The following is a 22,931-nucleotide window of genomic DNA, read 5'->3' on the forward strand; positions in this document are numbered from 1 at the left end:
GAGATGGATAGAAATCGATTCTGAAATTTTTCATTTATCTGGAAACTAGGGAAGAGAAAAACTACAAAAAAATAAAATTGTATGTACAATGACCTTTTAAGAAATAAATTTCAAACAATGGATTTTTTTTCTCGAGGATATAAAAGTAAATATATATTTCACGAAAAAAAGCTTTTCCTTCATCATCCATCTCATCAAATAAATGAAAAAAAGTCGAAAACGTCTTCTCAAACATGATCTTATCTTCATTACAGATCGAACAAACATTCCTCAGTCTTGGCGCCATAGTATAAAAAAATGTTTTTTTCTCCTCACTGTATTCACTTTTCTCCGCAGGGCAACAGCAGTTCCACCTTCTGGCAGAAATACTTTTAACGTTCTGCGGGGAAGGCGTCCACAAAACTAGTGTGGGACAAATCAAAACTATGTCTGTGAGAGAGAGAGAGAGCAAGCAGCTCTTCGGTTAGAATCAACTTGGGACTCATTCGTATAGTTTTAGGTGTCTTTTTTTACTAATTACTGACGCAAAATATTTCTTAACGAAGAAATAACTATTACCGAGACTTCAATTTCCTTTGTTATTATATAGTAAAAAAAAATAGTTCTCAGATTTATACAGATCCCAATGTTCGTGAATTCCCCAGCATTTGAAAACGGCGCTTTGCTTTGCGGATGTTATAGTGAAACAGTTGTTTGTTCACGCTACGGCTCCTGCACGTTTTGATGAGCTGCCTCCTATTAAAACCCAATTGGAAGAGAACGAAAATGAAAAAACAGAAATGGGAAATGGTATGAATAAGGTATGTATGACTTGATTTTTTTCCACGATTTTCCACATGACAACTGGTTTTAACCACTCCAAAATGGGTATTTATGTTAAATGTATTGCAAGGGAAACTGACTCTAGAAATAGACATGAATTATGATTTTAAATTTACCATGAAAACTTGCTGGAAAACATATTAAATTTTTTTTTAGTGTTATGAGATTTGTGAGGAATAATACGAGACATTTGAGTTATTTTCAGGATAAAATTATCGTGAAACTAGCAATAGTGTTGTGATTTTTGACTAGTGTCTCCAGGGCTGTCTCTTTGTATGGGACCCATCTAGGCGCAGCTAAAACACGATGTTGCCCAGAGAGCCTCATGTAAAAGAAACCAAGATGTAAAGAAACATATTTACTAGTAATTGAGTACACAATAATGAATAGAATACGAAAAGATTCTAAAATAGGAGGTGGTTCTAAATTGGAGTGACTGGCACTTTAGGTCTATATTAAATGCGATCATCTTTGCACGCAGGCCACGATGCTCTGGATGATTCACGGCCCTAATTTGTGTCACTGCAATTAATAGAAACCTAGCAATTATGCCGCTGGATTCTAAAAATTCGGTTTTCATCCCTAAGGGCAGTAAGAGCGGTGGTTTTCAGACTTTTTCCACCCGTGGCTCACTTTCCTTTAGTTTATCTGTGGTTCCTCCAGAATAGTTTAATAGGTAATTTGCTTTTATAAAAGAACCGATTTCAAAGCAGAAATGGCAATCACTTTAATAACTCCATTTCTCCACGACGCCTCAGACAAAGTTTGGCGACGTATTTTAGAGCTGCGACTCACACTTTCAGAAATACAGCCTGTGGGGGGGAGGGGGGGGGGTGGAATCGCACGTGTAAATAGTTTTGGCATATCAGTTTTACTGAGTATGTTATTGCTTCTTCAATTTATACAAATACAAAGACCACAACAGACAAAATACCCAACGAGGTGGCTGAAAGAAGATACTCATAAACATATGGATGCCGAATAAATATCTAAACTATATCAAAAATACAGTGACCCAATAAGAGGAATAAAAAACCAATAATTATGATAAAATATAAATATACTGCCCGTAAAAAATTAGGGTTATCTCATCGCATGAAGTTCTTGATTGCGTTAAATATTTGTTTTATATTCATTATTATTATTAATTTATATTCATTTGGGGGTTAAATTCCTTGAAGGATTCATCAATTTATGAAAAATTAATTGTTTCTAAAATTAAAAACTACTTTATATAAAGCGTAGAAATTGCAACCATACAATGATTTCATTCAAATATAGTAAGATCATGTCCGCTATCGAGGAAAGCTCGTAAGCTGACCATGCTCTAGCTCAGGTGTTCTTAACCTATGGGTCACAGGGGTCTGAACAACACCCGCTAAAGAAGAACACTGGAAACGCCCTCTTCTTAAGGAGGTTCTTCTGGTGATAGGTCGTACAATTCGACTTATAATCAGGTTATAAATCTATTTCTCTCACCACTGTTTTAGAGGCATCACAACGATCTCAGCGGCTTGGGCTGGGGGTCTCTCTAAAAACTATGATTTTATATGCAATATTTATTGAGAGAAGTTGGCATCCAAGTCTTCTTAGAATTATCAAGGAACACACAAGAATGCTGAAAAATATCTATGAAAAATATGAACACCTATTAAACAAACACTAAATAAATTCCGACGTGATGAAAATTAATTAATTGATGAAAAAACAGCATAATTCCAGAATTAGTAAAAAATAATTCCTGAAGTGATGAGGAACGATTCTAGAATCAGTAAAAATAATTGAGAATTAATAAGCGAAATGTATCCACAATTTATGAAATAATTTCAGAATTAGCGAAAGCTTTGAATTACTTTTGGTCCCCTGATTGATTTGGGGCCCTGGGCTTTGGGTCGCGAACTTGATCGAGTAGCTGATTTTGAGTCGCAGCTGGAAAAGGTTAAGAGCCCCCCTGCTCTAGCCCGAGAGCTCAGGGATGAACAATAATTATTTTAAACAATATTTTACATCATAAATTTACCAGGAAATCTACAGAAAAGGCCCATAATAATCCAGCGGGGTTCGCAAAAATCCAGGTCAAGTTCCCACATCTGGAATCTTACAAAATCTACTATTTTGGCATATTAGAATTTTCTTAAAATAAATGATATGAAAGAGAAACTACATATGAAGAAAAATGTTACTAAAATCATAACTGAAACAAATTACTTTCAAACAAAAGAAGGAGGTACAGCCATAAAAATGAAATACTAGTGCAGTAAAATGGCTACACCGTAAGATACGACTAATAGCAAAACCAACCGGAAGGAAATTTCTAGACGTTTTTAATATCATTTTGGAGAAACCGTTATACGGAAAACAATGATGTTGCGTATAACTTTTTCTGTTCAGTTAAGGTTAAGCCAACGAATTAATTATTTTCTATGAGGAAATATACATTAAAATACGTATATGAAGAGGATGTGTGGAGATTAATTGTTCGCATAAACTTAGTATTTCCTCGTTCACCTCATAACTTGCTGTCTACTTCACATAAATTATGCATGAGCCGGGTCCCTCAGCTCATCATCGTACTTTAACTTGGTTTGGTCAAATTTCTGAAAACGGTGGTTCGTTTTTTAAAAAAATCTCGTTTTAATGCGAAATTTTGATTTAAAAACATGCTTTAATGTGAAATTTATATACATATATATATTTTTTTTCAACTCAATTCAATTTTATTCATAAACATAGAAAATACAGAACAATATAAGTGGAGAAAATATTGCTAAGAATCCGACATGGGTTTTACTAGCGATCACAATTTTTTTTAATATTAGATGAATGGATTATATAATTAATAATATATAAGAAAATAATAATAAAGGAGAGATAAAGACAACAAAAGAGAAAAGAAGGGGAGGGGGGAGGACTCGAAAAATACGAAATTTCTGATTTTAATTAAATTCCTTTGATCATTTTTGTCGCACCACGGTCATTTTCTGCACACGAGGGCTAATTAGACCGGGACCTACAATTTAGTGCCGATTCCGAACGGCAGGCTCGTTTTATACTCATCGATTGGTTGGCGAGCTAACCCCTCGATGTGGGACTCCCTGCGGTAGCAATCTTTTCTGTGGTCATGTCGCCGTTTTTGTTGTACCCCTGTGTCAGGAAAGTTTTCTGACATGGATGAACCGGGTATCGAACTCGCGACACCTCTAAACATCCTTTGGTACTTTAGGCGAGTATCTTATCGACCTGGGCTACGGTACTCTTTAATTAAGTCACTGATACTAGTGCTAGTCAGTGAATGGTGGAATCTTTTGCCTAATAAATTAAAACTGTCATCTGCGAATGCTATAATCTTACCTGTGGAACGGAGCCCATAGAGATAGATTATTAATGAAAACAAGAATAAGTGAAGGACCAAGAATCGATCTTTGAGTAACACTGTTATTAATTTTTATTAATTTACCAAGTTCATCATAACATTACACATATTGCTGTTTAGGCTAGGTAAAATTTTAAAAGTCCCGGAAGAATCCTTCTAGCTCCACAAAAGTTTAATTTTTCAAGAAGTATTTTATGGAATACATTGTGAAATGCTTTTATTATATAAAGAAAAGTAGATTGTTTTATACGATTCAATACACGTCTTTAATGCAAGCTTTTCTTCATCAGATGATAACATCTTGAATTTAGACCGAATATAAGGGGAAGGGGAACGGTAGCCCAGCTTTTGTGGTAAGACGCTCGCCTACAGTGCAAAAGAATGTTCAGTGGTTTCAAGAGTTCGATACACGATTCGTCCCCCAAGAGTTTATCGCACCAACTTTTCGGTGAGACATGGAGAAAATAATTTATGTCTAGCCCTGCCGTTCGGTTTTGGCAATAAATTGTAGTTACCGGTCTAATTACCCCACACTTGCAGGAAAAATCACCATGGTGTAACAAAAACCAGCATATGATGACGTTTGTTTTGAAATATGATAAATATAAATTCAAGTTTTTCAGATAATATTTGTCAGTCAGGGTCAGACTTGAGAAAGTACGAGAAGGGCGCTGCCGCAAAACGGTATTAAAAAGCTCATTTCTCTTTTACGGAAAAATATCGGAAAAATATCTGTCGCAGAAATATGAGACTTTCTTGCTGCCACGTATGAAATAAAAACAAAACTTTGATATAATTTTTCAAGTAAAGTTAGTTGTTGGTTTCAAACCGCTATGTAGCATGAAAACGAACAAAATGTGCATTTCCATGCTGCGCATCGGTATAAAAACAACAACCAATTTCACTTCGAGAATTATAACAGATTGTTTTCATTTGATAGGTGGCAGTAGTAACGCCAATGTAAAGTTTTTTCTCTCGTATATAATAATAGAATATATTAATACTACACTAAAACTTCTGCTACCATCTATAAAAAATTAAAAAAAATATATATTATAGTGCTGTCTTCTACCATAAAATATTCTACCACCCGTTAAGTTTCAAGTTCAACTATATTCATAGTAGGCACACAAATAATTGCTGAAGTTCCGCAAACATAAAAACATTGTAGCGCATAAAATTTATTCGGATAGCATACCGTGAAACCCCTATTACTATTTTCCTGTTACACCCTTTTTTTTAAACCAACAACCAATTTTAGTTCAATAATTATAACTGATAATTTTGTATTAATTTGATAGGTGGCAGCAGGGGTTGAAGCTCAACGCTGTTTCTCTCACGTATAATAGTAGAGTATGAAAATGGAATATAAAATCCCCGCGACAGTTTTTCCTCCTTTATTAGTTTTTCGTGAGTTCGCAAAATTATTTCTCTCGCCGGTCCTCAAAACAGTTCATTAAATTTCACCGGTCCGCAAGTAGAAGAAGATTGAAGAATACTATTCTAAAACATCATTATCTACTGATGGATTTCCATGAAAATTTATTATTTTATTCTACCCTTCATATGAGATCCTGTCACGGAAGTTTAGTACTGACTTTTCGGGGGGGGGATTCTTATCTATTGACAATTGTGTGAAATTTTATTTCAGTGGAAATTTATTATTTTATTCCACCCCATACCACTAGATAATGATTGAAGAGGGTCGGAGTCAGCATTATTGGCCAAATAAGTGTACAATTATTACTAATTATTATAATTATTATTGTACAATTACTGACCAATTATTGCTATCTGCTCGCTACTTTCGCGAACGCTATTTCACCATCTAACCAGTAAGCCTGATTGAGGTTACAGGAATATGGGGGGGGGGATATATATATATATTTGTTTTACGTTTTTCAATTAATTGCTGAGGATTTTCAAAGACCAAATTTTGGGGGAAAAAGGGAGATACCCTCCATATATATGTCGTTCTCATGTATGTTGGTTACGTAATAACACCAAATCATGCTCTATTTTTTTTCGGTGGATATCATACTGAAGCTGATAGTCATAATGCCTGTTAACTACTCATTCTGCATTTGTCGACGTTTCCATTTCCTTACATGAACTAAAAAAATGTTTAAACTAGTGAAAGAAATGAATCATTGTACGAATGGCTCCAAAATAATACTCTATTCGTAATTTAAACCCCCGAAAAGTCACGTCCGATTTCGATATCAAGTGCTTTCAACACGTATGTTATTTTATTTCACATTCACCAAATTTGTAGATAAAGTGGAATCGTTGAGGTGAATGGAATGATAAAGTGAAAGGATATCCGAGGTCATTTCGCAGAGGAAAAATAATTTTAGTTGTATTAACTTTTACCGTTTTAATTTAATATGAGGGAAGAAGTAAATTTTTATATGAACTGCTCTTCTTGAAAATTAACGGCAGCTTTCATATTTAAAATTCATATTTTATGGTGTTATTTGCTACTTAGGTGCTTCCAGGTTTATACCTAGGAAGTTGCAGAGACGGAAAAGACCAAGAACAACTTTCAGCAAACAAGATAACTCACATAATCTCCATTCATGACAATGCTCGCGAAGTCGTTAAGGTAAGAAAATATCGCGTATTATCTCGTGAAATACTACATATTTAATAAATCGTTGTCCAAGATGGAATTATATGTGAGCATATTCAATGTTATTGTGCTTTATAAAAAGTAAAAAAAAAAAGAGGATTAATGAAATCAATTTTTTTACCACGAGCTGATGGAAGAAATATCTTTTCCCTGAAATTCACTGTTTTATTAGAACAAGGAAAATTTCCCTTTTTTTTCTCTGAGGGCCGTCATTTCAACTTTTTCCGGGGGAGGGGGGTAAAGAACATGTACTCAATGTATGCATATATATATTTGTGTGTATGTATATATATATAATTTTTAGTGCATTTTCAAAAGCCAGGGATCCCTCTCCTCCCCAAATGACGGGCCTGCTTTTTTTAGAACTGTTAGAAAAGGCATTGCTAAAAATATTGTAAGACGAAATAAAGAAAATTATATTTGTTGTGAAATGAAAACCTAAGAAGGTTAGTGTTACCTGAAGCATTGAGGGAATTTCATAGTTATAAAAAACCTCATTGTTATTGAACACATTATTGAAAATACCATTGGTATCAAACACATTATTGGAAATGCTATTGTTGTTGAACACATTGATGGAAATAGAGATCACTCAGGAATGAGAAGGGCGATGAGAAAAAATAAAACTTTTTCTGTGTGAGCAGGGCGTGAAAGTTTTTCAAACCTTTTTAGAAAAAAAAATTTAAGGAACGTTTTATAATATGGACAAAAAAAAGTTCAGGAAACTGTTCTAATCCTGGCATTGCTGTCATAATGGGCCCATCCAGAAATATCCCGAGTGCCTCAATTGCAGAGTGGGGAGGGCCTCGTGAAAATGCGATCTGGTTAAAATTTTCGAAAATACATATGTCTCGCAAGGTTGGGGACTCCGAAAAGTCACTTTTACCTAGGATGATCTTGAGACGGCCCTGAGTCCAGGGCATATGAAATGCTCGGCACTGCCGGGGAAGGCTTTCTCTATATTTGGACCATTAAAGTGGCACAACACCTCAAAGGAACAAACATGTTTAAAATGCATTTTTGAGAAAAATAATAACAAAAGTTAACATTCTGAAACTCATTATTGCAGTCTAGAAACCAATGTTTTTGAACAGTTTTCCCCATGATTTTGGACATTAGTCAGGATACGTAACTAAGTTTTAAATTAGCCGCCTATCACGACGGTTTATTGTTTTGGTTATCTGGGAGATACCAAACATACACATTTTATTATGATTTGATTGTATTAGCTGGAACTCACTGGCGATGTGCACGATTGCATCTGCCCGTTTAGAGAAACTAGTATTTGATGCCAGTGATCGCCGGCGATATGCAATTTTAATATTCAATAAATCTCCGGAGGCACTCGAGTTCCCATGGGACAATGTGCTGAAATCACCTTGTGTGATAGAACCTGGGTGTCTCTTGGTTCACTCGGTATCTGGGAGAAATTCTGCTCAGAGATTACTTATTATTATTACTAAAAGGTTCAGTATCTTAGCGAGGAATTCGTATTCCGAATACGAATTCATTCCGTATCTGAATTCATTTCCTATATTATATATTATTCTATATTATACGTTTATACGTACAGATTACGGCTAAAGTCACACAGAACTTAAGAAATAACTACTAAAACTGATTGTTCGATCAAAATTTTAAACGTTCAAACCGAGTAAAAGATGTTTCAGTTTTTGTTCATAGGAGATCTTGAAAATTTATGAAATTTGAAATATGAGTGAATTTTAAACGATTCATTTTTTATTTAATTGTACATCGAAAAACAAGTGTGCCTAATACGTAGATATGCGTATGTGTATATGTGGTTTTTTATATGAATACTATGAACTGTATGTTTCTTCATTTGCAGGATAGAAAGTATCTTTGCATTCGTGCCGCCGACACACCTGATGAAAACCTTACGAAACATTTCTCAACTTGCAACGACTTCATTCACAAAGCGAGATCACAAGGTGGCAGTGTACTCATTCATTGGTATGTGTGAGTCATATAGTCTCGTAATTTACTTTGAAAGAGCGGGAAAATATTGGCAATAAAATCTCGACATAAAGATTTCTGCGGGACAGGAAAAAAAAGTCGTTGTAAAAGAATTATCGTTGTATCGAGGCATCATTAAATGAAGGCTGTAGTTGACGCCTCTTCTACATTGATACTGTTGGTACCACCCCCAGAAAATGCACTTATATCTTCATATTTCTGTCATAAAATTATAATTAATTGGTCAATTAATTAAATTCGGTTATGTGTTTCACCCAACAGAGCAGTTCACCGTAGTTCAATTTTATGCCTGAAACAGAAAAAAGAAAACGGCAGCGATAATTTCATTAATACTTTTTACTTTTAGATGTTCCAGGCAGTGGGAAAATTCGAATTCCATTATAAATGCCGTTGGAGGAACAAAACGAGATGTTTAAAAAGATATTTAAGATTATTTCAATTGAAATATATAGAACAGAAAAGCGTTATAGATGTTTCAAAATCTTTTTTTAAAAATATCGTTATAGAGGAATTCATCGTGGTTAAGGACATCGTTGTATCAAGGACTTTATCATTAGATTAATAACATTTTCAAACAAGACTAATTATAGAAAAATATCACTTTAGAGTGATTTTTAGAGTGTAACGGTTGATGAACTAAAGGACGAATTACTTACAGGCCATCCTGTATACAGTAATATGAACTAATTGTACATGTTTGAACATATTCTTGGATTTTTCTAATTAGATTTTGGTTTTTTGGGTCACGGATTTTATTCTACGTATGTTGCGTCCAACATATCTGGAGATTTCACCATGTTTATCGTTTAGGCCTATAATTCGTATGATTAGATGTGAAAGTCAAAATCACTTGATGAAAATACACATGTGTAATCATCCCAAAAATAGAAGTCGATTGTGTAATATATATATATATATTTAAAATATGTGTCGCAGGGTCTCCTGTAAGTGTCAATGCAGCCTTTGTCATCAACCGTTCGTTGTTGAGGAATGGGTTGAATTTAAAAAATGCTCAAAAAACGTGTTCAGGAATCACTCTGTGCCAGTTTCGAGAATGAAAATACAGTGTGTCACAAAATAAAAACCAATCTAAATTTTTGGACGGTCCCCCTTGTTCTCTAACTTCTAAGTGTTTTTTTTTTAACTTCAATTTTGTATTTTGTTACACACTGTATTTTCAGTCTGAAAACTAGTACAGGGTGGTTTCTGAACCCATTTTGGGGATTTTTCAAACTGGAATCGTACCTCTATGACGAACGGTCGATGAGATGAAGACCGCAATAGGACTCACAGAACAACCCTGTATATATAAGTATAAATGCACATTATTCCTTTTTTTTACTTCTTACATAGTTTGGCTGGAGTATCTCGTAGCGCTACGATTACGGCCGCTTACCTGATGTCCATAACGAATCTTACTAGTAAGGATGCCATAAAAGTAGTTCGAGGAGCTCGGAGCATCGCTAATCCGAATTATGGCTTCGTCACGCAGCTCAGGGATTTCGAAAGCTTCTCTCTCTCTCAGGTAAGAATGGAGGCTTATATGATTTATTTTTAGACGGGAAATAAAAAACGAAAGAAGTGACAAATCCTATCACGTCACTGCTGACATTTTTCGACGCATCGCGTTAAAGTATTTGAGACGCTTTTATCGCAAACACATATTTTTCATGACTTATTTGGTGATAAAAACATTGGCTCTTTCACTCTTTCAATATGAATTAAGAAAGTTTCGTAAAATTGCCAAATGTTTTGAGACCGAAATTTAACTCGACAGTATTTTTAATGCTTGACAGGATATTTCACAATCCTATTAATGCGTCTATTCGACGTATTACTACGCATAATACCTAAGTGTCGTTGGTAAGTTTGATAAATTTCCCTGAATTTATCACTTTCACCGACAATTATGTATGAGCGTAATACCCAAGCGTCGCAATAAAATCTGATTTAACGAATTTTCCTGGACATCCCAAAATAAATCGTATTGGACCAATTCTGAAATCGGACCCGATATAATGAACCCCGATTTAACAAATTTCTGCTTTCCTACCACTACTTATCTCTGAGTTATTAATGCGGATCAGGAAAATGTGAAAATCGCTTAAAGGGTTAAACGAATTCTACAATCGGAGTTCGGAAGTGGGAGTTCGTTGAATCGGGGTTCGACTAAATTTGTCAAACATACTAGACTCATTTAAGTGATTTTTTCACATTTTTCAAATGCACCAATTACATCAGGGAATTATGCATATAATCTTTCTTTCTTTCAAACCGAGCACAATTCCGGTCTATCACCATGGGCAATTTACTACCAATTGAGTTGTGCCGGAAGTGTGCACCTAAAAGTCTGAGTACGCATATAGTGTTGTGTGTGAATTTTTTGTGCAGCCATCTATATTTCAAATTTTGAGTGAAGTAAGGTGATTGAATATTTGTACCGTTGTAGACCTGTTGCTCTCTGTGGCGAGACTTTTTTTTATTATTATTTTTTTAAATAACGTGATCCACACGTATTCCCAAGGGACCAGTATGATCCGTCCAGGGAATTTGTTAGTGTTAGTAAACATCCATGCCCGAACCAGGATTCGAACCCAGACCTGCACAGTGAGAAGCCAGTTCCCTAACCACTCGACTGCCAGGCTTCTTAACCACAATTCGCATTGGCGCCTCGAAGTTGGGAACCACAGAAAATCAACTTCATCCGACAATCACTGTGGCGGGTGGGATTCGAACTCGGGTCTTCACGATGCGAGTTCATCACTATGACCACCCCCACCACCACAATAGTATGTATAATCACCAGTAAAAGTAATAGTTTTTTTCTGGCATTTACCAAATTCACCAACGACACTTGTGTATTGCGCATAATCACCAACTAAAGTATGGATTGGCGATTATGCATAAAAAACGATTTATCACATTACCGTAATATATATATTTTTAAAGAGAGTATATACTATATATATATTGATATTAATCATTTATTTAGCATATTATAATAGGCTCTTAAAATCTGTGACATTAAAGTAATAGAATTTTGAAAGCCCTCAAGTTGAACATTTTTCAGAAATTTGGTTCAACTCATGAAATATTCATGAGAACTTAACAATTCCCTCTCGTCATCGGAAATTAAGGATCGTCTATCTGAAAACCGTAAGCTCTGCGAGATGCGTTAGAAGACACTAAGATCAGCACATGAAAATTGATACGTAGTTTTATCGGAAGTCATACTGGGTGTCTCGAAAGTTCGTGAAAATTTTGTTGATGAAATGCGGAAATATAATTATGATACAGTAGGTGTGGCTTTTACCAAAAGGTGGTTGGGGTTGAAGGCCAGGACTTGGAAGAAAAAGGAAAATAGTTTAAAATTGATCAATAAGAAGAATAAATTACATTCACGGCACTCAACTTGCGGGAATAAGGGAGATTTATATTAAATTTTGATTTTTTTTACAAATTCTGACGGGTAGGTGGATTCTTTGATTAAGGGAATAAGGGACGTTCAAAAACGAAGATTATATTTCTTTAATGTTTTCAGCTAATATGCTTTTAAATAGCGTAAACACACGCACAATAAATGCATTTTTGGTGAATTTAATCAAACTATTTGAAATATTTTATATTTAATGAATAATTTATTGAAAAACAACCACAAAACTGAAATGAGCCATATTTTTCACCTGCGTTTCCTATTTTGATGAAATTCATATTTTCTATATCGTGCTTCTAAAGATACACACAAACATTTATAAACATGCATTTTAGGATGTGTCGAATGGTAATATTGATGGATTTAAAAATGGATGCTTAATTATCTCAAATAGATCATTAGAAACATGTGTGTAAAATTTGGAGAAATTGAATGAAATTTGGTTCTCAAGAGAATTATGATATTTTCGATAACAGTTTGCGATGAAAAATTAACACGGTGAAAATTATAAATGGAGATATTTCCCTTATACATCCCCATGATTTTTTAATTATAAAAATCACAGTAGAAAAATAACTAACGAATAGATTTTAATGCGGTTTGGTGAAAATTCGCTATTTTTGGTGTAATAAAATTTTCATGATTTGAGTGCCTCTGTCCCCTTAATTCAATAAACTCTCTCAAATAGAAAACTCGAATATCTAATTCGTTTCAGAAAAAAAAAAAAAAACCCCATAGAGAAGTACTCTTCGAAAATTAATATATTACTCATGTTCTATTTGTGTGTATATGCAATCTCGGACCCCCTGGTCCGACCTATACCACGCTGGTCTTCATCGGTAGGAAATCTGAACATTCTGAATCCTTTTCTAAGGGGTTTCATACCTTTTAACATGGCCCCAAAGCCTACAAAATTATGTTTACTAGAAATATTAAACATATTAATCAGCCGTATTGATTTTTTTATTTCAAATTTTATACACATATATTCAATTGTATGTGTATGCGCAACGTACATTCAAATTGCCTCATTCGACGAACTGAATAGTTTTCTTCATTTTCAGTCAATTTTTGTTAAATAACAATGATGTCATTTTATTTATCATGCGCTCAAGGCATTAATATTTCATTTTTCATTTTCATGTTTGAAAAATTGCAAAAAAATAAGTATTAAAAGTATTTAAGACATCATGTTAGCTCATAGCACATGAAACAGATAACACTATAGGTGTAAGAAATATCTTAATTAAATCATGATATTTTTGTTAGTGCAGCATAGTTTTTTGCGATTTCTGACATATTAAAAGGTATGAGACCATTGACTCTGAATTAGAACATTTCGGAACAACGCTAAAAATTTATAAAAATTTAAGAAATTGGTATATTTGAATACGGTTTGCGAAAACAGTTATTCTCATGAAGGGAATTTTTTTTTGGTATAGGAAAAATATTAGTTCAGATTTTTGTCGACAGAGAACGCTGTAAACCAGTCCAGCAGAAGTGATTGGATCTGAACCTTTCTTCATTCTCTTCTGTATCCGAAACTTTCTCACACCTTCAGTCAGCGATTTCTGGCTGAGGCAAAACAACTTCACCAATAGTGCTTTATCCATCAATGTCAACATCACAATGAAAACCTCATGCAAGCGCCAGTAACATTGAAATTCAGAAAAGAGCTGACACCCTGCATTTTGTAGGACTTTAATTTTCATATTTCCAGTGATTTGCTTTCGAGCAGCGCAGTCTATCAACAAATACTTGAACTAATTTTCTTGTTTGTACCAATAAAAATCCCACTTCGTGAAAATTATTTTTTCACAAACCGCATTCAAATAAACCAATGCCTTCAACTTTATGATTTTTTAAACTATTTACGAACCACCCTGTTTTTATCGATGCTATATTTTACATGGAATAGGAAGAAATTCGTCTCAAATTCATTTTGCTAACTTACACGAACAAAAGCAGAGCGTTTAGATTTTTACGTGCATTAAAACATCGTATTTGAGACCATTCAAAACGTGAAGAGACTAGAAAAATGTCACCTTCACGCATAAAATACCCATCAATCACGGGAATTTTCGAGCACGTGCGTATGTGAATGACTGAATGCCATCGCGGTGTACCGTACAAAGAGAATGACGCGTGTACTATTGTTGATCGAACAATGCGTCATTTTTTTTTCTTCAGCTTTTCACCATATATCATGAAATTAATTTTGGATTGGTAAATGGTTGGGACCTCCTAACTGAATATACCGAATTCACTCTTCACGTGCTTTATAACCCTCTTGTTTTTTGTATTCGTTCTCCGTGCAATCTAAAATTAGATTGGATGCGAAAAGAGGGGACGCAATTAGTTGCTGTGGCACTTGACTGAGATCGATATAACCCCCCTCTTCGATCTCCACGCTCAAAATAATGAGATTATCGGGGTTTCTCGACAACGACGCTGTCCATTTGGAATATGCACGTATAGCTGCTGAAATTTCGGTACTTTTGTTTTTGTTTTTCTCCGAAGGAGACGGCTGGTTCTGTGTGCGTACATGGAAACATAATGAAATTTCTAGCCTTTTTCGTAATTTCCTAAATGTTTCGCCGGTCGCTTAGTTGACGCTTGGAAATAGGAAATTTCATATATAACCCACATGGACAATTCCATCACTTGATACGGATTAAATCCATTGGATTTAATGCTTTGCGTTGCCTTTGTGTAGTTTGCTGAAATTTCCCATGTGTACGGATGTCACGAAATCTTTCATTGCTAGCCAAGCAAAATGCACTAGACCCGTGGTTCTGAACGTGTGGTCCAGTGGCGGTGTCTCACGCTTACTTGCCGCCCCTACAAACGACCCTTGTGGGAGGCTGACAGGGCTTTAGCCTAGGGGGCCTTAGAATAAACCTAATTTTTTAAAAACAATGCAGCACACATTGTTTACCAAGGCAAATACTTGTGACCATACATCCCCATTTTGAAAAAAAAAAACCTGTCTCGTTTTTGAAGAGGTTGTTCGGATTTTTTTGTCTAGAATTATTTTGTTGCCAAACAAAACAGCACTTTTTGGTGAGCCATCATCATTGCTTACACTTGTCCTGTAAAAATGGATAATATAACTAGGTGATATTTATTAATAGATTCATTTTCAAAAGGCTTTTTTCTGGTGCTTCTTGTTTTGCCTTTATTTGACCGGCTGGTTCAAAAATTTGATGTCATGTTAATTTTTACTATTGGAAATTTTTTTAAAAATTTCATGCCCGACTAAAATTCAAGCTGCCACCCTTTCCAACCTGCCACCCGGGTGCACCGCACTCCTTGCACCCTTGCTTAAGCCGCCCCTGGTGTGGCCCGCGCCTCACAATATTGGGCGATACGGTTTTTAGTGGGGGCAATTTGATTTTTAAGAATGGTAATTTGATTTCAAATGGGAGCAATTTAAGTGAATCGATGTATTGATTGTGAATGTTTTATAATGGTTCTTTTCATTAAATCATTGAAGCTTTTTGCACTGGTCCACTGACGAAAAAGCTAAACGAAAAAGGAAAGATTGGAAAAAAACCTCAATATGTATATATATATAAAGAGATCATAATTTTTTTCATAATTTTGAAAGAAATGACTCTAGAAATTTTTTTTATAAGAAATAATTTCAGAAATAGTGTATATTTAAATAAATTGTGCAATAGAAGTATAGCACAATTAATATGCACAAATAATTAATATGCTTAACACATTTCCACCATGGTTGAGTAAGCCATGGATAAGAGCGATATATCGGGAGGGGCAACTAATTATGTAAGTTAGTAGGATCATTTTGTATTTTACCGGTCATAGTTTTTCCCACATTATCCAGCTGTTAGACCGCATCCCGCTAGGCCAGTCTAGACTGGATGTCCCGCTTTCATTTCAATAAAATATGGTCATCCTTAGGTGACTGCCAGTGTAGGCGGTAACTTATAACCATTTTTCAAGAAAAGAGGAGCCAAGGAAAAAAAGTTGCCTCAACAAAGTGACAGAACAGAAAATTCCTTGAAAGTCCTTCCATCAAAAGTAATAGAAACCGAAAGAAAAAAAAATGGATGACGCTATCATGTGAACTGTCTTCAGAGTTTTCCTCCTCTTTGAATTCTCTAATGGAAAAGAAGAAAGGTTTTATTTTCTCTGACGAACGCGATGGATGAACCATATCAAGTCACAAAAAGAAAGTTTTTTTTCTCCATGAGCTTCACCACTATTTCATTCATTCATTCATGCCGATACTCATTTGGCACATGTACAAGCGGGACCAACAAAAAAATATAAGAACCCATGCTTTTTGATTAGATGTGGCGATGTCTTTTCTCGTTATCTTCCAAATAAAAGGAAATACCAGAGATCATCTCATCCACGGATGTACTGTTGAGAAGTACTTCAAGTATTAGGACTGAAGAAGAACTTTCTTGTCGGAAACCAAACAAGAATGTGATTGGAAGGGATAACAAAAGAACTCAGGGTAACACACAGAATAACTCAGGGAAAAATCACTCTATCCAAATTGGGTGGTTCCTGACTTTCATAATCAATGGACGCAATCGGGGAGAGATGCTTGCTATTCTTGCCAAAAAAATTAGATATTCGCCATTTGTAGTCGAGCTTTTTTTCTCATGCTCACCTGATCAGGTTGGCCACAATGATCGAGTCTGGCCAATGCATGCGGTTACACAGGCAAGGAAGAGAGGAAAATATAGTAGAAGGTACTGGTTGATGGCATTTATGCTCAGAGGAATGGCTGAATGCCAAAACTGATTATGGATCTAGAGTTTTCTCTCCTACCCCTTCACATTTACTAGATCGATAGTTTGCCTTCTCTGGCAGAATCTTGTTGCCCCAACGCCAGACGAAAACATTTGGCATTGGCGCCTCAAGGCACCGAAATGCCTCCGTGATCACCATCGTCGGATGTTACCACGTGTATAGAGAGGGGCTAGAAAACTTCTGTATAAATATATAAATAGAATTGCAATAAAATACCGGAATTTTCTACTCGATAAATGCATTTCCGTCGTAATATGAGGCACCCCCCTTTTTTTTTTCCTGCGAGAGATGGGAAAAATTCTTGAATATTAAAACTGTTACAGTGGTGGGAAATGGTTCGAGAGAGATACGAAAATGATGTACATACTTCACAGGAAATATTCCATTCCTTCCGGTCCATTATTCCATAAGAAATGAAAATCACGGTTTTGGTGCCATAAATAAGAATGCGTATGTATTTTTTATCGCCCATAACTCTCTGAGAGTATTCCTCGAAATACTTTATTGTGACAGTGACAATATTTCTAAAACCGTCACAGTTCACGCGATGTGTATATTAAGGTTCTGAATAAAATGGACGAGTGATATAAAGGTAATCATACTATTTTCGCTGGCAACCCACAAACCAATCACGTTCCAGAGCGGTTGTTGTCGAATGAGTTTCGCCTGAAAAATTTTCGTAGAACTTTTCTACCAAGCACTACACTACTCACGTGATTTACGCTATGGATCAGCGGTTAAAAACTGCATCTGTGCGGAAGCGAAAGTTGACTGAAACACCAAAACGAAATACCGTGCACCAGAGTTCTGTAAACGTGAAAACATATTTTGAATTTGTCAAAAGTGATTCTGTCAAAGCTACCGAGGCCTCCCACTATATTAGCTGTCGTATTGCGAAACGGGGAAAAAAATCACACCGTTGGTGAAAATTTAATTTCACCGTGTATCAAAGATGCTGTCAAATGCATGCATGCAGAGGGAAGTGCTCATATAATGAGTTCAATACCTCTGTCAAATGATACGGTGTCTCGAAGAATACCAGACATGTCAGACGATGTTGAGAGCACAGTCACAAGTCACGTCAAAGTTTGTGAATATTTTTCTATCCAAGTCGACGAAATTACCGACGTTGAGCAATATTCTGCGCTACTTATAATTGCTAAGTACTTGAAAGACTTAGAATTGGAAGAAAATATCTTTTTACTTGTCACCCATTGAAGGGGAAAAGACGTAGAGACAGATGCATATAAAAAGGTTGTTCATTCACCGTTGGGACTGAGAGTTGATCGGATAATCAGGTAGATGCAGATTCCACAAAACGCCGAGTATCCGACTTCAAGACTGGCCATGGCCCCGCTCTGTTTCCCCAAGAAGATATGAGCGATATATCCTGAGACATGGGCCATGGTAGAAGAATCTAATGATGCTTGAGCCGGGCGGTATCCAGCTTTCGTCCGCAGGCCCAACTCCTGAGTGTCCACCACCATCTTTTCGCAGCCACATCCCCATCTCCCACATATTAATCTCAACAAGTGGTACAAATTTCCATCTCAGGCAAATAGGGATTCGCAAACAACTCGAAATTCAACATTTGGCATGTGTTTCACAATCTAGCACATCGCGAGCAAGTTTCATAGGTTCTCGAAATGCTGACATACAAATAGAGTAATAATGAAAAGAAAATTAAAATTGACATGGGTAGACAACACCGTTGTAGCTGCGACAATGCCTCTCAGAAATTTTATAAACCACTGGAAAAATACATTATGAAGTAAATATGTACATTAGCAGAACAGCAATAGAAAACATTGCGAACATATGCATTGAGTCTACAGCCCGATCGTAGAATGAAAAAACAAATAAATGCCAAGTTGAAAAAAACAAACAAATTACTAAAAAAAAGAAGAAAAGTTCTAATTAAATTAACTGCAAAAGCAGTGCTGCAACGTTGGTAGACTGCAGCAGTAATACAGTTATAATTTAACAAAAAATGTACTTGTGGTGACATCTCTCGGTAGAAGTATGAAACATTGTTTTATATCTTTTAGTTTTTTACAGTCTAATACTGTAGATGGCACTATTGTATTGACTTATTGTAGATGGCATTGCTACCGCATCATATTCACTTGTACTGGATAGAATTTCCTCCATCGTTCGAGAACATTCTATCGGATAGATGTAGTTTCTGTTGGTATAGTTGGGGGTGGATGGCAGACACCAGATTTCTGGGGGGGGGGGGAGTCAATGACCAAAAAGGGGATTCATGGCAGACACCAAGATTTCCGGTGGAGGGGACTGTCCACGACTAAAAACATTTGAGAACCACTTTGTACAGTGATTAATATTCTGATATTTATGGAAGAGCAAATATTCTTTTGCGTGTATAATCACAAAAGGAAATTTGGAATTGGACAGACGTATTTTTTCCGCTGAGAAAGCGGAAGTGAAGATTTGGTATGAGCTTGGGTTCAAATCTAGATCTGCCTAAAAACTTACAGTGTAGTAACTTCTTTTTTTATTAAAGTGGGAAAATTCCTTTTGGGGAATATTTATGGTGTACGCTCATAACGGGTGTGATCTATCTGCAGTTGTCACTCAAAAGCGTGGGGGGGGGAGGGTCTTTGACATTTTACTAGCAACGTTTCAGCAGCAACAGGAAAAGCGCATCTTTATAACAACTCTAAGATTTAATTGAACTAAAATCAGCATAATGTATTTAGATTCCTGTGAGACCTAGAGCATGAGAGTGTTTGACCTAGGGAGCACGAAATCAGATACAAGCATTGACAATTCTTGATGCTTTCGAGCAACACTTTGAAGATCTTGCTCTAAAAAACACGTCATATCGTCAATCACGTTTTGGAGTTATCATATTCTGACCAAACACCACAGAATTTAGAGGTGGCAAAAATTTGAGGTAGAAACGAAACCCCGTTATAAAATTGGTTTTTACAATGATGGGTGCGGGGGGAACATTATTTTACCACCCAACATCCCGAAAATCCTAGTTACGGCTCTCGGTACAACACCCGAATATGAAATGGTAATTGCAGTACTTGAAGATACAAAGATAACCTTTTTCAGTTACCCCGATGAGCTGTTTGCCTGTTGTGGCCTTTGTTTTTGCGTTTGTATAACACTAAGTGGAAGACAGATTCATATTATCGATCCTAATAAGCGCATGACGTCATTGGGTAACTTGAGTGATTTAATACAACTCTAATGTTTATTTGTATTTACAAAAGAACAAAATATATTCTCGTATTATTGGTATATCGCTATTAATTTCAGGAGAGGAAACGAATGCAGGAGTCGTATCCACCGCAGAAGGATTCGGAAGAGATCGAGAAGGAATGTAAGAAGCTCATGAAACTGCACAACGCAAGTTTCATTCCACCATCGGCCCTTCCTCAATCAGCAGCTGGTATAAGTCTGCTGGGCAGCCCTAGGAAGAAGAAGCCTTCGTCGACACCGTCGTCACCGCAGAGGACGTCAATTCCGGCGAAACGTTCGCATTCCGCGGGACCATCGACTCAGTATCATTTCTTTAATCCTTTGAGCTCACCTCGTCGTCAGAAACCCAAGGAAAGCAGCGGCCAGGGAAGCTCTTCTGCCGGGAGCTCCCACCATAACCATCATAATACTTGACTGCTAATCTTAGGGTTCGTTGAAGTTAGATATTTTAATTAATTAGCCATGTAACGTGCCTTAAAAATTAAATAATAATAATAATGATAAACAAAAATGACGTAAGTAACAAAAATCAACACGTGATAATAGGACAGACATGATGGGGGCCTTCATAATGATACAACCTTAGGATATTATTTGAATGACGAAGATTTTTTTATGCACAGGGAGTCCCAATAAGTTCGTAAATACTGTAATTTAAAAATTCGTGAAAATGTGAAGGAGGTTTGAATGCGGTTATAACGGAAAAGTTATTCTCACGAAGGAGGAATTATTATTATCATTATTATTATTTTGGGGGAAAATAGTTCAAATTTTTGTCGATAGACGGCGTTGCACGAAAGCGAATCACTGAAATATGCAAATTAGAGTCATAAAATGCGGGGTGAAGGATTAACATTTCATTTCTGAACATGGCTCTTACATAAGGTTTTCATTGTGATGTTGAAAATTGGTAGTTAAAGCACTGCTGGTGAAGTTGTTTTACAAGCCAAGTTGTTTTCAGCCACGAATAGTCGGCTGAAGCTTTATGAAGGTTTCGGACACAAGAGATTGAAGAAAGTTTCAGGTCCAATCACTCTTACCAGACTTGTTTTCAGCGCCTTCTGTCGACAATAATATGAATTATTTTTTTTCTCTATCAAAAAAAAAAAAGTTCCCCTTCGGGAGAATAACCTTTCTGCAAACCGCATTCAAGTATACCTGTCCCATCAATTTTTAATGAATTTTCGAACTATATTACACACGAATTATTGGAAACCCTGTATATCGGCGAGCATTAAGAGTAGGAATGTGGTCATGTAATGTGTGATTATTAGGATTTGACCATTAGGAATAACACAGCGCAATCACAGTTGATCAATATAATTCAGATATAAACGATATCCGGAAAACATAGAACTGGGCCATAATCTAATTGGAGTATTCCTATGCATAGGCGCCTGTGTAAAATCCCATCTTTTTCATGAACAAGATATTTTGTGTATATCTTGTTCAATATATTATGAATCAAGATATTTTGGAAAAAAAAAACCAAAGCAAACAACTGTTATAATATGATTTGGCAAGTTTCTTCTGTTTTCGGAAATTGAGATTTCGGTCTTGAACCAGATCTTTTAAATGGTGGACAGAAGTCTCGGTTTGACGGACCTGGCCCGTTGTCCCATCTGATAATTGAGTTTACCCAGTAGAACATAATTTTATCAATTTGTTTTTAACTAATGACCGTGAATGGGAAATGATTGGCGGATATCGGTGATGCTTGTTGAAAATTAGACAAATTTGTCTATAACTGTGTGAATGTTCTGATTTTATCTTATTGAAATACGGTCACGGTCACCTAAAAATTATAGTTCCATGTTTTCCGGAATATGTGGGAAATCTCCAGTTTGTGTATTTCATGAGATTATTGCAATGTTTGACTTTTTAATTTTTTGAGAAAACAAGTTGGAAACGAATAAGTTTTATTATTTTATCACATTTTCGATACTTTATGGTCATTTTAGGCACGCGAAGGATAATCAGACTGGGGGATTACTATTTCCTATTATATTTTTCTTCATAGCCATAGGTTTGGGAGGTCGTATCTTCACGCCACCTATCTTCCACCAATGAAACTAGCACCTTCGATCAGGAAAGATTCCAGACCAAAAACGCTTGAATGTCCATTGGTGCATTGACCCGTATTAAATTGATCATGAATTAATGAAAAACAATATCTCAATGTGTTTTTTAATTAACTCATACGCGAGAGGTATAACAATTACAGTCGGCCCCCGCTTAATCGGATATCGACGATTCCAGCACATAATACCTGAATATGCAGGGGGAACAATTCAATTGCCATTTTAAAACGTTAGTATAGTCTATATATTGAAAACTGATTGAAGGATCAATGTTAATAGAGCTTCTCGAATAAATCAAACATCAAAAATGAAATGAAAATTATATTTGATTACAATGATCACAATACCTAAGATTTTTACTTTTTTATTAGCAAAGTCGACGGATCAACAGAGAACAGAGATTAAATAATTAAATGTGCGTATTGAAAACAACTTGAATAGTTAGAGGCCGTGGTACTCTGTATTTTTTTTTTATTTTAACTGAGTGTAACATTTTTTCCATTAATTCCGAATGTTTTATTCAATAAAAGCACTATGTGTATAGTGGTTGATGTATATTAGTACTTA

The 22,931-nt window shown here is 35.7% G+C and overlaps 1 protein-coding gene across 2 annotated transcripts; it reads left to right on the forward strand.

Annotated features, from left to right (window-relative positions):
- Nucleotides 1–404: 404 nt before the first annotated feature.
- Nucleotides 405–21,735, forward strand: LOC149078654 (dual specificity protein phosphatase 22-like). Of its 2 annotated transcripts, XM_089240795.1 has the most exons (5): nucleotides 405–800; nucleotides 6,684–6,800; nucleotides 8,677–8,801; nucleotides 10,179–10,350; nucleotides 20,341–21,735. In XM_089240795.1, the coding sequence occupies exons 1-5, from the start codon at nucleotides 780–782 to the stop codon at nucleotides 20,695–20,697; spliced, it is 792 nt and encodes a 263-aa protein (XP_089096921.1). In that variant the 5' UTR covers nucleotides 405–779; the 3' UTR covers nucleotides 20,698–21,735. The 2 variants fall into 2 exon arrangements, with proteins under 2 accessions (XP_089096921.1, XP_089096922.1); XM_089240796.1 differs by lacking the exon at nucleotides 6,684–6,800 and having other exon boundaries at nucleotides 648–800; nucleotides 20,341–20,830.
- Nucleotides 21,736–22,931: the final 1,196 nt, after the last annotated feature.

Source organism: Pholcus phalangioides, unplaced genomic scaffold (genome assembly GCF_987345545.1).
Source record: "Pholcus phalangioides strain wild (caught in Gottingen) unplaced genomic scaffold, Ppha-v1.0 ptg000013l_1, whole genome shotgun sequence".
NCBI lineage: Eukaryota > Metazoa > Arthropoda > Arachnida > Araneae > Pholcidae > Pholcus > Pholcus phalangioides.

Excerpts from the sequence above, each read along its gene's own strand:
- LOC149078654 (XM_089240795.1), top strand. The coding sequence starts at position 780 with ATGGGAAATGGTATGAATAAG. Across the intron at positions 8,802-10,178 it reads GGCAGTGTACTCATTCATTG|TTTGGCTGGAGTATCTCGTA; the intron begins GTATGTGTGAGT and ends CTTCTTACATAG. Across the intron at positions 10,351-20,340 it reads AAAGCTTCTCTCTCTCTCAG|GAGAGGAAACGAATGCAGGA; the intron begins GTAAGAATGGAG and ends TATTAATTTCAG.